This window comes from Chinchilla lanigera, unplaced genomic scaffold, assembly GCF_000276665.1.
Source record: "Chinchilla lanigera isolate Chin_1 unplaced genomic scaffold, ChiLan1.0 scaffold00078, whole genome shotgun sequence".
In the NCBI taxonomy this organism is placed as follows: domain Eukaryota; kingdom Metazoa; phylum Chordata; class Mammalia; order Rodentia; family Chinchillidae; genus Chinchilla; species Chinchilla lanigera.
Window position 1 is genome coordinate 4,248,370 of NW_004955479.1, and position 16,249 is coordinate 4,264,618.

Genomic DNA, 16,249 nt, shown 5'->3' on the forward strand with positions numbered 1-16,249 from the left:
AAGGTTTTTCTTAGAAAGTGATGTTTGTGATTCCCAAAGCCAAGCTTCTAGCAACTCAAAGAAAATGAGAAGGAGAATGCAGGCAGAGCGAAAAGCAGGAGACTGGCGAGGGGCAGACCTGCAGGATTTTGTGAGGCAGAGTAAGAAGTTTTAATTTGCTTCTTCACAACATCACAATATTCTGTGCAAGCCATGAAAATATAAGACACTTTAAATAAAGATTAAATGATGAGTAAGTTTTCTAAGAGTAGTGTACACAGAAGGGACAGGCAACTTGCATTTGAATCCCTCAGGCCAGGCAGTTATTTCTATCTGACGTTGTGATATTTGCCACATTGAAATCAGTGAAAGAGAACATCTTCCAAATTTCATTAAACTCATTCCCAGGATTCACAACATTAAACTGTCAGCAATGAACAATTTGATCATCTCTGATTATGGGATGGAGTCATTCATTGGTTCTCCAATGCAAATCTACTCACTGAACAATTCTCAGTCACTGTGCCGAACTGAGACGTCCACCGGTCCATCTCCACAAAACTGTGGCATGGAAATGGGAAAGGGTTAGGGTACAACTGCAATCACTGAAATAGGGTCTCATGTCACTTCTAAATAACACTTGCTAATGCATGTTTTCCTTATAAATGATCTACCACCATCGTACTAACAGCCACATACCCGCGTACTGGATTGTCCACTTGTACTACACAAGGGTTTGTCACAGTTCTAACTCTAATGCCATTATTCAGAAAGGAGCATAGTGATTCTAACACAGTTTAGATAAAACAGGCCAAATAAGAGTTTCAGAATGTAGCACCCTGAAATCACACAATAAGTACAGCGTATCTCTTTAGAAAATACCAAGTATGTTTTCAGCTCGCTTACTGTGGCCTCGAGGCTTCAGCCTGGTCCGTCTGAAGTTTCTCTCCTCCTTCCACCTCCATTGTACAGTAAACAATTCGATTGGGGGCGACTGACTTTAAACCCTGCACTTCCATTATGACAATCTGAAGATAAAACGATTTAAAAATAGTAAGCAAAGTGGATAGCATTAGCATATGCAGAAATATTAGCAAGAATTTAATGAAGACCCACGATACATTTATAATACTGCCAGCATTTTGTTTTTATAATCTGTCTCTATTTATAGAAGCTACAATAAAGAACTACTTTGAGGAAGTCTGCATTCTGAGGAAGTATCTTCTGATAGCTATTCAATAAAAAGAAGGTTAAAGTCCCTGAATATAAGTCATGAAATTAAGTGAACCTCAGATCTTAAAAATTACAGCAAGTCTACATGAAATAAAGCAGAATCACAGATAAAAATTCAATGAGTATAATTCAAGTACATATTGAGCTCCATGGAGTGATAATAGTATTTATTATCATAGGCATTGTACTAGTTCACTGGTACAAATATGTGACATTAGAAATTTTCTATATTCACTGATTTGATATAACTATTACTATTTAAGAAGAATTTTCTCAAAAAAAAAAAAAAAAGAAGAATTTTCTCTATGGCCACTATATACCTCAAAAGAAAAACATAATGAAAATTTTAATTTGCCACTGAACATTTAAATAGTAACTTGCCAGGGAAAAAATAATGTTTTGGTCCATTAAACATATGTGCTAATTTAATACAAGACACCAAAAAACAATAGAAAAATTCATAGTGCCTTATCTATAACTCCTGGAGGAAAGTAAGAACGCATATTTTTTCAAGCATGTTTTCCATATTTGTATAAAAGGCTAACAACCCTAAAATACTATAAAGTAATAGTCTCACTGAATTTACAAACAATGTATATTTTCTGTAATTTTATATAAGAATCAGCATTATTGAATTTTCTACATCTTATAAAATAGATTCAAAGGTAATTTATATATGTAAATTAGCTTCATTATTGATCTAGTGGTGTGTGATAGAATATTAGCCAGTTATAAAAATGAAGTCTTAATATCTGCTACAAGATGTAAATGCTCTAAATGAAAGAAGGCTGTCCTAAAATCTTATGGTTCTATTTATGTGAAATACCCAGAATAGGCAAATCTACCTTATTAGATTTTACATGGAATTGTGACATGATTCTTGATCCAAAAGGTCTGAAAGGAACAAATCCCCTTAAACTGTTTATATTTCAAATCTAGTACAAACAGAAGGATTTATGTTTATAAATTCAAAGGTGTATTTTGTTTTCTTTTCAGCAAATCTATGGAAAATTAGTCACTAAAAATGTAAAAGTTCAAACTCAGAACATGTCTCCTTCCTTAACTAGGGCTCTGGTGTTTTGTCATAGTGAAACACATGCTGAAAAATATACGGACTCAAGTCAGCATCATGACTATAACCCCCACTCCCTGCGAGGCTGAGATAGGGAGTCACAAGTTTGAGCCATGCCTGGGTAACTCAGGGGGACCCAGTCTTAGAAAAATATTTTTTTTTTTTTAAAGCAGGGGTTGGGTGATGGAGACCACTATGAAGCAGACCTGAGCAGGACTTAAATTAATCAATTGGCCTTTCATGTTCACTTATGAATCTGTTCAAGGCCTAGGCTCTTTGTCTGAAAATGGTGGACTCAGTAAGTGAACCTCTGGTAGTCACTAATCTTTACTAAAACCTGTAGTGGTGGATGAAGCCAGAAAGCCTCAAAGGGTAAGACATGATCACAGCCAAGGTCACCTGGATCTGATCTCAACAAGATAAAGACTATAGCCTCAGGTATCTCTTGGGTGGATTAACTTAACACCTTACTTGCAGAAATCTTTGAGTGATTCCACCCTTCTTGGGTACTCCTCTCTCTTCTCATAACCAAATACATACAGGCCACCCACAGAAGGTCTTGGTCTTAGCCCTCAGAGAATCTCAGATTCTGTGAGAGAGCTCTGATCCTCCTGGAGCCATGAAATCACTCCATTTGCCTCTTTTTATTCAGCCTTCATGTACACTCATTCAGGAGATTGAGGACCTGATCAGCCCACAATAACTAAGGGATATTATTAACCTGATAGTGAGGGAAGCTAGAGATATAGCCTGTAGTTCAGACTGAAGGTCCTGGGCTCAATTCTATTAAGTGACCCCAACACACACATATACACACACAAACCCTGAGTGGAAATAAACTAAGAGAAGCTCTTCTAGGACTCAGGGAAATTGGGATGAAGTACTAGTAACTGATTAAGTAAGGAACATAAAGTTGCTAGGTAAGTTTAATGACTCCAGATTCTTGTTAGGAATGCTGAAATTGGTTACTTTTAGTAAAACCAGAAACTGAGATGAATAAAAAATAATATCAATTTAAAGCCAGCTTCATTTGGACTTAGCATTGTGACTCTAATAACTTTTTCAATCAATAATAAAAGTTGTTGACGGTCACTAATTTATTTATTTGTTTTGTCTTTCTGAGACAGGATTTCACTATGCAGTTCAGACTGGCCTGAACTCACTTTGTAGCCCAGGCTGGCTTTGAACTTCCAATGATCCTCCTGCCTCAAACTCCTGAGTGCTGGGATTACAGGTGTGTGACACTATGCCCAGTTTAATGGTCATTTAATACATGTAAAACACCAGAATTGTGTACCACAAGGTAGGTCTACAAACCTTAACAGCACTTGTTCATGTTTCAAATCACTGTTAACACAGTACCACTTCTACAGTGTATTTAGTAGCCAAGGAATAGAAGAGATGAAAGGAAACATCTGCTTGACATTATTTCTGTCACCTCTACTAGAAGCTGCTTTAAACAGAATCTCTTAAAACATACAACAAACAGCATTCTGCTCCTCAAGACAATACTCCCATCTGCACCAGGAAGGTTTGATACTGAAAAACTGCCATTAAAAAAAAATGTAACTTCTGCAATGAATCCATACACATAAATAAAACACAAAATTACAGATCTGATGGACACAAGGGAAAAAATAAGCATAGCTAGTTTCAATTAGTAATAATCGTGCCTTGGATAAACGTCATTGGCTACGATACCGCCTCTGTGCAAAAGCTATAGCTAGTTTCAGTCACTAGTGAAAAGACAACCAAAAATTCCACAGACCATCAGCTGACCTAATTTTGAGTTGTTTAAACCAATTCACAGCAAAATTTGAAACCTGAACCATGTAAAATAAAATGGATCTAGGATACATCTTCTCAATGTCTGTGACTGATGTAATAGAGGAAAACACAGAGCTGTCTTAGAATCAAAAAGAAGGGAGGCACTAGCTAACCCACTCAGAGAGATGGTGTGGGCACTAAAACCTCCACAAACTGTGAGTTAAATAAACCTTTTCTTCCTTAATTTTGGCACTGGGTATTTTGTTTCAGCAACAACAACAAAAAAGTAACTAAGACAGGCTCCAAAGCCACAACGCAGTGCTTGTACAACTGAATGTGTGGGGTTTCTGAGAAAATGATGCTAGGTAGTGCAATGAAACTGGAAACGACGTTATTACCAGGTACAGAAGAAGTCAAAGGTCCCACTGGCCTAATGTCAGTGAAAAGACTCCGTGTGCCTGTCTAGCTATCTTCATGCCACAGCCACTCTGTACAGCATACAGACTCATAACTCCATAGGTCAACACGTTTTGCTAGTTTTACTTGAGTATTACCTTACCATACCATTATAAGACTTAGAGTTTTGGCAGTCAGTTTATGTTTTGCTTCATGATTTCTTCTAAAGGTTTTATGAATGGAAAGACTTAAATATAATCCTGTATTTCTAACTGGTGGTTTTTTATATCATAAAAGTCTTTAATAAATATTTGTTGAGTGAACTGTGTGCTAGGCCTGGGTTAGGTGCTTTCCATACCTCAGTTAGTAAAGGGGAGGAATTAACTTTTCTGCAGCTTACATACTAGAAGAAAAAGCCAGATAATAGCAAACATAATAAATAACTGAACTTTGTGCTACACAGTAAGTGCTGTACCAAAAATTGAGCTCAGTTAAGTCAACAGCATGCGGTGAGCGAAGGGAGTGGGAGGGCTGGGCAGCAGTTTTAAAGAAGGTGACATTTGAGGGGCTGGGGATTTAGCTCAGCGGCAAAAGCACCTGCCTGGCAAGCGCAAGGTCGTGAGTTCGGTTCCCGGTACTGGAGAAAAACCAAAAAAAAAAAAAAAAAAGAAGGTGACATTTGCACATTTTTCCAATCTGTACTTTTATCCTTTAGACTTAGGATCCAGTTCTTAGTGAAGATTTCTTATCCACTGGACCAGTTCTAACAAATGAAATATTAGAGCTTTAAAGTGGATTAACTGCTTATTGTTCAGTTTTCTTAGCTGAAATACTGGTTCTAGGGAGGGCAGCCTGGCTGATGTCACAGGCCCGGTGGCTATAGGAGTAGAGCAGCTCATTCTCTCAGGAGTTCTGCAGATAGACACTACACAGTCATCACTTAATATGATTTCATTTTGTCACTGGACATGTAACTTCTACATAAAACACCATGAGCATCCAAGGACACACTATGAGCACCCAGATCCATAGTAAGCTCTGGTAGCAAAATACCTCCCTTAGACAGAGCAATATAAAGTTACCCAAACAGCTTTATAAATATGCAAGCTTGTCAGATCATGCTAAAATAAATTTTAGCTTATAATCTTTTAATACCATTACATTGTTAACTGACCAGGCCTTTCATACTAGGAATAAACCACGAAGTAATAAGTCACAGATTCACTTAAGCATTAATTTATCAGCCTAAGAAGTTATAATAGATGGGGCTGGGGATTTAGCTCAGTGGCACAGCACCTGCCTGGCAAGCACAGGGTCGTGAGCTCGATTCCCAGTACCGGAAAAAAAAAAAAAAAAAAAGCAAAAGTAAATAAATAAATAAAGAAGAAGAAGTTATAATAGAAGGAGATTTTTGAATAATAAATAAGAGAAAATGAATGTTTCCAAGTCTTTAAATATATAATGGAAGATTTACATATAGTAAAAATTAAATGCTTTATAATTTATTTTTTCTTCAATCAATTTAAATGTTAAATTCATGTTAGAATAATTCATAGTATAATTGAATGACTGATTTTTGGGGGGCCAAAATATTTCAAAAGTGTTAAAAGTTTTTATATCAGCTAGCAAAAGAGCTGCAGCAGGAACTACATGTGGAACTAGGAAATTCCACATGTAATATACTATGCAGTGTAAAACTAAACAACCTTTTGTGGTGAGGTTGAGGAGACTAAAAATCCCAGGAGCAGAGCCATATGGCAGACTCAGATAAATACAGAATGAAAGTCTTGGGTTACAGCCACAGAGTTCTACTCTGACACTAATTTTAATCTATTAATCTACAAAAAGATCATTAGCTTGGAAGTTAAGACAGTGAAAAGTAGTGCTTATCTCAAGCTTGAAGTTGAATGGAGTCAAGAGAACAAAAGCAGACATTTGCTTTATCTACCATCAAGGAAGCAACTTGGTAATACCTTTTAACCCTAAAGTAGAATTAACAAAATATTTAAAACTCTGCCTCTTAAGGATACAGAGACAGCAGCATTGGGAGCCAGGAGAGGGGAAAGGAGGGGACAGGGAAGGAAGGAGGGAAGGAGGGAAGGAAGGAAGGAACAAAGGGGGGGAGGAAGGAAAAGAGAGAGAGAAAGAGAATATAACAACATAAAGGAGCCACAGGCTTAAAAAAAAGCTTTAAGAGCTATAAATTTAAACTTGTGACTGGTAGTATTTACTTACAGCAAAGAAATTTGTGGGAAGAAAACAGCTGACATTTAAGTCAAGCGAGACCTGATATCTGATATTTCTGATGTCTGACATAACCTTTTCTGTATCTTATATTGCATATAAATTCTTTCTCCTATGTATTAAAGATGTTTCTGTGTGTATGCTGGGGTTGTGCAAACCCATGGATATGTTCCTAGGTTAGCTCCACTCATAAATTTAAAAAAACTATAATTGTAAAACACATCCAACAAATAGCTGCACTAAGAAGAATACCAGTGGATTTTGTTTCCACACTTTTATATGAAAGGGATGAACTGATGATTTGGGGAACAATTTTTGTGGGGGACACAATTTTAAATGCATAGTATTTATTCTTGTTTTCTGTCATGTTGACTATGCCTGTATGAGACTACAGCCCCTGAAAAGAATTCTCTACTTGTCGCCTACCACACCTAATATTGTGCATTTACTTGATTTATTTAATTTAGTTCTAGAAAGATGGCCCCACAGCTGAAATAATTTAGAAGCGTGGCAAATAAAAAGCCAGAAAGGCATTTTCAAATTAGAGAGAATGTAGTAATATTTTAAATTCCATTTCCATCAACTGTATTTTGATGCTGACTTTATAATGAACTTACCTAGTTCAGCTGGCATAAATATGTTACTCAAATTTTTTATTATTTTTTCCTTTTATCCTAAAAATGCTTTAATGTTTAAAAGACAATTTGCATTCATTTGTATACACAACCTATTTGTCTAGCAAATGAAGAATAATTTAACATCTTCAAAATATATTATCCTGCTTTAAATTCTAAACATTACCCCAAAGGTCAGCAGAAATTAGTGTGAAGCCTCATTTATGCTGCCAGAGGCCAGCACAGGATGAAGCCACTTACCTCCAAGGTGAATGACAGTACCACGTCTGACTTGGATAGCTGAATTTCATTCTCATCTCCCAGGTCTAAAAATGCAGAATTTTGTGAACGTTTCAATTTTTGTAATTTAAATTCTGGACCACCTTTCGAAACTGGAAGACTTTCCAAATTGGCCATTAGCAAATTCACAGAAGATCTCAACTCCTCTATATACATATTCTCCATTTCTTTTGCTATAAAGCTGGGGAATCTTCTTTCCTTAAAAACAACATTGAAAACAACAATGTTCAACAAGCCATATTTCAATTTTATCATCAAAGATTATATGATGGCTATAATGCACTGTCTTAGAAGTATGACACTCAATATAGTTAACCTCCTCTCATCTCTAGATTTTAAAACCTCATGCTTTGGAAATTTTGATAAGATCTGCAAAAGAGAAAAACCCAAACACAGGCATATTCTGTTTTTGTTTTAATTAACCACTATTATCTTTGAATTGCTTGGAATAACTGGTCTATAAGAAAATATTCAGGCTATATAGTTATGCTAGTTAGAAAAAAACATTTTAACAATATCTCTTACCACAGGTCCACTGTTGGGAGGACAGGCCTTTTATACATAAACATTCAATAAATATGTCATTATTACTGAATAATGTCATCCACATATTTCCACAATTAGTTAATTTTTACATCACACAAATGTGCCAAGATCCTTTATGGCCATAACTCAGTAACTTTTTTACTAAAGGTTTAGAAAAAAGTTTAGAGCAAAAGGCAATTTTATGATAAAAATATGCCAAGTGAAAAAGATTAAGAATATCAATTTGGAAGATTCTATTTTCTTACTGAAGTGCATGAGCACTGCCATTTAATGTTTTTGTCTCTGCAATCTGACTTGTGAATCTTTCAATCAATTAAAGACATTCCAAATATTGATATTTAGATACTGCCAAACTGTCCTCAGAGAAAAATCATACTAATTTATATTCCTCCAAACAGAACATCAGAGCAGTTTTCCTTCAGACTCTTGGGCTTCATTTAATCTTTGCCAATCTGACACCTGCGGGTGACACACCTTCACAACATCAATCCAGGGTAACATGTCACCCTCTGAACAAAACTGGCTAGGGATGAAACCTGAGAACAGCCTTCTTTGAAGTGGTGGCCTAATGCTCCAGAAAAATCACTGCCTTAAGTTTGTTCCCCTTGGTACCACTCAAACCTAACCTAAGAAATTTACATCCTTGGCACAATTAGAACATCCATGACAAGTGCACAGCTCTGTTCAAGGTGGGATGGGATGGAACATCTGGCACTGCTTTGTGAATCAGTCCCAGTGTCTCAGGCCACCTGTTTCTCTCCCCTACCCCAACACAACCTTCACATATTTCTTCTAAAATATCACCTGTGTATGATCAATATTAAAACTGCTTATTTTCAGAGAGAATATAAAATTAATGATGACTTTCCTAAAGAAGATTCTTAAGTTTCCTTTTAATACTCCTCTATGGTTAGAAGCAACATCACAAAATGATGTTTGCATTCTCAAGAAAAACACACAAGTATTTATCTATGGAACATCTTTATTTCCTTTAAAAACATAAAGTTGCTTTAGAATGATTTTTCAATACATGCACAGATGAAAAAAGCCATAACAACTTAGTTTTATATTTTGGGATCAACTTCCAAAGCTGTCTGCAAAAGCACTCAAAATTGGAGAAAAAAGAAACAAGGATGAGGGTGATGGTCCTTTCAACATCACAGGGACAAAGGCTGGATAACAATTCTGACTACTTATCCCCTTCTTCCTACACTCTGTACCCTACTGATCACCTTTCATAGTAGAATGTCATGGATGACATATTTATTGCTTATCACAGGGCTCTTGCAAATAGAATATAAATTCTAGGCAGGCATACAGGAATAGTTTTGTCTTATGTTATCCCAGTGCAACTGCATTTGTCTGGATATATCCCAAGCACCTAAGACAGTGCCTGCCTATACTGTAGATGTTCAATAAACAACATTCATCTAATTTATAGAAAGAAAAAACAAGGCTCAAAAACATTAAATGACTTGCCTACTTTATATATAGGGAGTAATAATCATGGGTATAGCCATTGATCTTTCCAGCCCTCTTAGTGTTTTTCATATTTTTAATCATTCCTTTGCTAACATCCTAAATTCAATACCCCTATCCTTTTTGTCGGGGGAGGATACCAGGGCCTTTGCACTAATTCACCCTCCACACCCCCGTTTGTTTTGAGAGAAGGTTTAGCTAAGGTACTAAATTGCCAAGGGTAGGCTATACTTGTAACCTTCCTGGCTCACCTCAGTACTGGGACTACAGAGGTGCACCATCATACCTGGTTACACCCCTATTTATATGAAATAGAAACTCATGGATTCTTTTGAAATCCATTTATTACACTGTTAATAAATAATGATTACACTTTTAGTATTACTATTACCAAGTACTGTGATGGATATTTTGGCATATAACATGATTTACCAAGGGGCTTTTCTCCTTTATTATATTTTATGTAGTGTAATATTAAAACTATCCTAGATCTGCCATAGCAATTAGAGAAATTCAGGCATTGCTTTGAAAAAATTCATAAGATTATCAGTGAATCATGGGGCATATGATGGTAATCACAGCACTAAGGAAGCTGACGTAGAAGGATTAAGAATTTTAGGCCATATTTGGGCTACATAGTGAGTTCAAAGTTAGCTTCATCCATACAGCAAGACCTTGTCTCAAAAAGAATATACAAATATATTTATAGACATTTCACATATTAAGGACAGATATTCAAAATGGAGGGTATGTTTCACTTAGACATACATCCGGGTATTTGCGATTACAAAGTGTATCTCGAAGAAGAAAATGATAAATTATGTTGGGTATCTTTACCTACATGAAACATGCTTTAAAATATGTCAGTGTAAATAATTTACCTTTGCCATTTTCTCTGCCAGTTGTAGCCGACCATCAAGCTCCCTTCTGATCTGGGCTGCTTGTTCATCTGCATTATCCAGCTTAAAAACAGAACAGAAATTATATATGTACATACATATATATACACACACATACACATATATGCATTACTATCTAATGTAATGATATATAAAGATTAAATGACTCAGAAACATTAATAAATTTTCTCAGGCATTTATTGAAAAAGGAACGTGGAAAACATTTCCTTTGCTTTGGTAGTCTAATTAAATTACTATTTCACTGGGTTCTGTTCCCAAAAATGTTAATAAATCTCTAAGATTCAATTGCTTGGTTTACTAACAAATTAACTGTAGTAATTCTTGGCTGAGTTTATTCACAACAACTCTAAACCAAGAAGTCCTTGCTTCCTTGAGATTCCAAGTCATCACTAAGTTTATTCAATCGACTCTGCTCTCTCCAGGAGGTCAGTCTCAAATACTTCCACATAGATAACTGCTTTTTTTCAGTATTTCAAATTCCCACTGTGGATTTTTCAGTGAGATAATAAATGTTTTACATCTTTACATGAACCTTTAAAATCATTCTTTCATTCTTACAATAAGCTTGTACTGGTGCTAAACTATTAAAGTACTATTTAAACTGAATGATACAATTTTCTACCATTTCAACGTTCATATATTCTTCCTTCTAATACCAACAGACTTATTCTGCCAAGGACCGACCCCTCTTTCACAGACGGGCATACCACATTAGAACTGCATTCTCTTCTAAGTTTGATTAACACAAAGAAAAGCATGCTGTTATCGTTCCTTAGAAAGTCTCCATTTACACACAAAATCTTTTTTATTTCTTCAGTGATATAATCTTTAACTTTTCTATCCCCTTAACTTTTCTCATGATTTCTTTTCTCACACCCCATTTACTGTCTTCCTTTACTTGTTCATTATTTTTTTAAATGTGTTAAATTGAGGATATTAAATATTAAATTTCTTTTGACTTTAATTTCTTTCCCTTTCCTATTCCTACCATCAAAAAAGCATGGACCATATAATAAATTACATATTGGTAAGGCTACATGAAAATACTGTATCAGTATTTAGCACAACATTTAACACCCAGGAGAATAACTCAACCCTTTGCTGAAGAACACACATGGACCACGCTGCACTTAAAAATCAGCTTGGAAGAGGGTGAGGCCTGAGAAAGATGATTGGAAGGAAACCACCAGACTGACAGGACGGGATACATGAAGAGTCAAAAAGGGGGAAAATAGAGGAATAGGACCCCAAAGCCTAGTGGTTAGCCTGGCTATATATACATGGTGATTTGAGAAGTGCGATACTGGGAAAGGTGGGAAAGGAGGTGACCCTGGAGAGAGAGGCCAGGTTGCATAATAGATACCTCTTCAGATCCACATAGAGGATCTTAGAGTTGGTGCCCATGAGAGGGGATTTCACTGATAGCTTTTGTGCAGGCAGTGACATGATTGCCTAGATCATTGTTTACAGAATAAACTGTAAGTCAGAGGGACACAAGGAATCCTATCCTTGGTTTCAGAGTATTCCTTGTTCTTATAAAGAAAGTAAAAGCTCGTTGCTACCTTTCTAAAATGTTTCCAAGTTAATTTTTAAAAACAAAATTCATTTTAAAAGAAATTAAACAATAAGCAATATTTTTAAAGTAAATCATTGTAAAGGAGTTTGTTGTTCCAAAAGACCTATAAACTGTTAACTGTAATATGACTGAAAATCAAACAGAATTAAGTTACTTTCATTGTGGCTGAAACCAAAATCAAAAGAACTTTTTTTGGGAATTTTAAAACTAATACAGGAGTGTGCCCGAATGGCCTGGGATACCCACTGAGCCCTCTGTCCCCTTCAGCACAAGGTCCTGAGTCTGACTCCCAGTTCCAAAAAAAAAACCAAAAAAACCAAAAAACCAATTACAAAGAAAAACAAAGTGTGAAAAGTGTCTATTCCAGGTAAACAAGATATCTCATTACAATCTTCTTAGAACAAATGATGAATCAGAAAATTCTTACTACAGTAATACTCCAAATGTACTAAATGTAACAGTCTATATCTTATCATTAAATGCTGACATATTTTTCCACAGAAAAATAATATGATTAATTGTACCAAAAAGTTTTATAGTTTCTCTCCCTACTATATACACACACATGCATGCATGCATGCATGCACACTATAGCATTCGTTTTAAAAGCCACAGTTGTTGAAATTTCACCAAAGCATTATTTCCTATCTTTAAACGTTTATATCTTCAGATGAACACCTCTTACTTAACCCCCAGTGAAACTGGGTTACTTCTGGGTTTTCTTATATTTTCTTACTAAGAGACAGTTTTTAACAACTTTTAAAAATAGTAAAGCTTTAGGGGCTGGGCATTTAGTTCAGTGGCACAGCGCCTGCCTGGCAAGCATGAGGTTGTGAGTTCGATTCCCGGTACTGGGGGGAGAGGGGGGGAAAGCTTTAACTGCATTTGTCTGAAAAAGATGTAGGCAAAGTAATGTAAAGAACTGCTGTACTAAATTGCCTTCCCTTTGTAAAACTAAATTTTCAAACATCAAAAGGATATTAGCTTTAGTAATGACTAGTGTCATTTTGTGAAAATGAAACAGCACACTCCCCAAAAGTTTACCCTCTCCCCAAAAAGGAAAAACTAATGTAAGAAAGACACAATGAACAAAATGTTAATTGTTATTCCTGTTTTATATTAGTTATACACAAATGGGTAAGTGATTTCACTACATTTTTTAGATGTTTTTATTATTTTAAAGAGAAAAGTACAAAAACAAAATAACATAAAGACAAAACAACAAAAAACTATAAAAACAATACAGAATTAGAAAACAAGATGATAGGAAATCAACAACGCTTGTTGTATTACATACTGTTATTTTTGAAGAAGTTGCTCAGATTACCAGATATAGGTATGCAAGATTCATCAAACAATTAATCATTAACTATTCCTTTCAATAAACCAATAGAAATTAGTACAATTATCTTAGCTATCTTGTGTATGTGTATATATATGTATTTCCCTTTCTTCTTTCTTTTTTCCTTTTCCTCATCCCAGTGATTTCCTATTGAGCATTTTCTTTCTCTTTCACAGTGTGTATTGTACCTTTCAGTTTTATTTACCCTTTCAGGTTCTTACACTAGGGAGACAGTACGGTGTTTACACATGAGTGTCTAATTTATTTCACTTATGAGTATGGACTCTAGCTGCATCCATTTACCTATAAAAGCCTCAAGTTTACCTTCTTTATAGCTAAATAATACTCCAATGCATAAAAATATCACATTTTTCTTATCCATTCCTCAGTTGATGGAGATTTGGGTTGTTTCCAAGATTCTGCTATGAAAAATTGTGCTGCTATAAACATGGGTGCACATATATCACTGTGGTATGATGTTTTTAGTTCCTTTGGGAAAATACCCAGAAGGGAATGACTGGGTTAAATGGGACTTCTAATCCTAATTTTTTGAGGAATCTCCAGACTGATTTCCAAAGTGGTTACACCAGTCTACATTGCCACCAACAGTGGAGAAAAGTTCCTTTTTCTTGACATTTTATTGGGATGAGAGGAAATCTCAGTGTTGTTTTAATTTGTATCTCTCAGATGATCAATGATGCTGGACAATTTTTCATATATTTGCCATTGGTATTTCTTCATCTGAAGTCTGTATTCATTTCAGATGCCCATTTTTGGATTGGGTCTTTGAATTTGTGGGGTCTGAGTTTTTTCAATTCTTTGTATGTTCTAGATATAAGTCCTTTGTCTGAGGGACAGTTAGATAAAATGTTTTCTCACTCTGTGGGTGGACTTTTCACTCTACTGCTGATTTCTTTTGAAGTACAAAAGCCTTTTAATTTGATAAGATCCCAACTGTTGACTCTTTGAAGTGTTTCCTGTGCAATTTGGGTTTTGTTCATTAAGACTGTGCCTACCCCAGTCTTCAAGATTTTGATCTATTTTCTCTTCCAGTAGATTTAGTGTTTCCACTTTAATATTTAAATCTTTGAGCCATTTTGACTTTAGTGCATGGTGACAGACATGGGCTTAGTTTTAGTCTTCAGCATGTGGAGAGCAGGGTTTTCCAGCACCATTTATTAAAGAGGCTATCTTTCTTCCAGTAAACATATTTGGCCCCTTTGTCAAAGATAAGGAGGCTGAGTGTATTTGTAGTTCTGTCTGCATCTTCTAATCCATTCCTCTCATCCTCAGGACTATTTTTTTTTTTTTTTGCCAGTACTATGCTGATTTTATCACAGTAGCTTTGTAGTATAATTTCAAATCAGGGATTGTGATGCCTCCTGACTTGTCTTTGTTGCCCAGGATCGCCTCTGCTATTCTAGGTCTCTTCTGGTTCCAGATGAATTATAGGAGTCTTTTCTCTAGTTCTGTGAGGTATACTAATGGTATTTTCATCGGAATAGCATCAAATCCGTATAACAATCTTGGATGTATGGCCATTTTCATTATGTTGCTTCTTCTTATCCATGAGCAAGGGATATCTTTCCATTTTCTGATATCCTCTTCAATCTCCTTTTTCAAAACTCTAATTTTCAATACATAAATCTTTTACTTCCTTTGTTAGATTGATTCCTAAGTATTTCATTTTTGGGGTGCACTGTGAAAGGTATGGTTACCCTAATTTCTCTCAATAAGTTTGTTGTTGGGTGAACAAGTACACTATTGATTTTTGAGTAATGACTTTGTATCCAGCCACTCAACTGAATTTGGTTATTAACTCTAGAAGTCTTTTGATGGAATTTCTGAGGCCTTCTATGTACAGTATCCTGTCACCTGTGAATAGTGATAATTTAACTAATTCCTTTCCTATCCTTATTCCTTTTAGTTCTCTCTCTTGTCTAATTGCCTCTGGTTAATGTTTTCACAACTGTGTTGAAAAGGAGTGGTGATATTGGACATCCTTGTTTTGTTTCTGATTTTACAGTGAAAATTTTCAGTTTTTATTCATTTATTCATTTAGTGCTGGTCATTGGTTTGTCATAGATGGCTTTTGTCAGATTGAGATAAAGACCATCCATCCCAATTTTCTACAGAGTTTTTATCATGAATGAGTTCTGGGCTTTATCAAAAGCTTTTTCTGCATCTATGGAGATTGATCATATGATTTTTGTCTCTGGTTCTGTTGATATGGTGTATTACATTTATTGATTTGTGTATGTTGAACCGTTCCTGCATTCCTGGGATAAATCTCACCTGGTCATGTAATCTTCTTGATGATTTGTTGAATTCTGTTTGCTAGTATCTTACTGAGGATTTTTGTATATGTTCATTAGGGAGACTGGCCAGTAGTTGTCTTTCTTGGTTGGGTCTTTCTCTGGTCTTGATATCAGTACAACACTTGCCTCCAGAAATGAATTAGGGAGTAATGCTTCCCTTTTCCTCAGTGGTAACACCTTAAACTATTATATCATATCACAACCAGATAGTGTAGATTTCCTCAATATTATGTTCCAGATAATTTCTTACCGAGATATATAGGTCTGTGTTTCCACCACCACAATAAAGACACTGAATGGTTCTAAAGCTGCAGTGAGGGGGCTGGGGATTTAGCTCAGTGGCATAAGCGCCTGCTTGGCAAGCGCAAGGTCGTGAGTTTGATCCCTGGTACCGCAAAAAAAAAAAAAAAGGTAAAATAAAATATAACTGCAATGATACTTCATGGTGCCCTTTTAGAAATAC

General features: G+C 35.6%; 1 protein-coding gene across 1 annotated transcript in view; it reads right to left on the reverse strand.

Moving 5' to 3' along the window:
- Positions 1-16,249, reverse strand: part of Cadps2 (Ca++-dependent secretion activator 2) — a gene marked incomplete at its 5' end in the record, with an annotated part of 523,834 nt that overhangs the window by 286,493 nt on the left and 221,092 nt on the right. Inside the window, 3 exon segments of the mRNA XM_013503273.1 lie at positions 886-1,007; positions 7,567-7,803; positions 10,512-10,592. Of these exon segments, the coding sequence (XP_013358727.1) occupies positions 886-1,007; positions 7,567-7,803; positions 10,512-10,592 (440 nt within the window).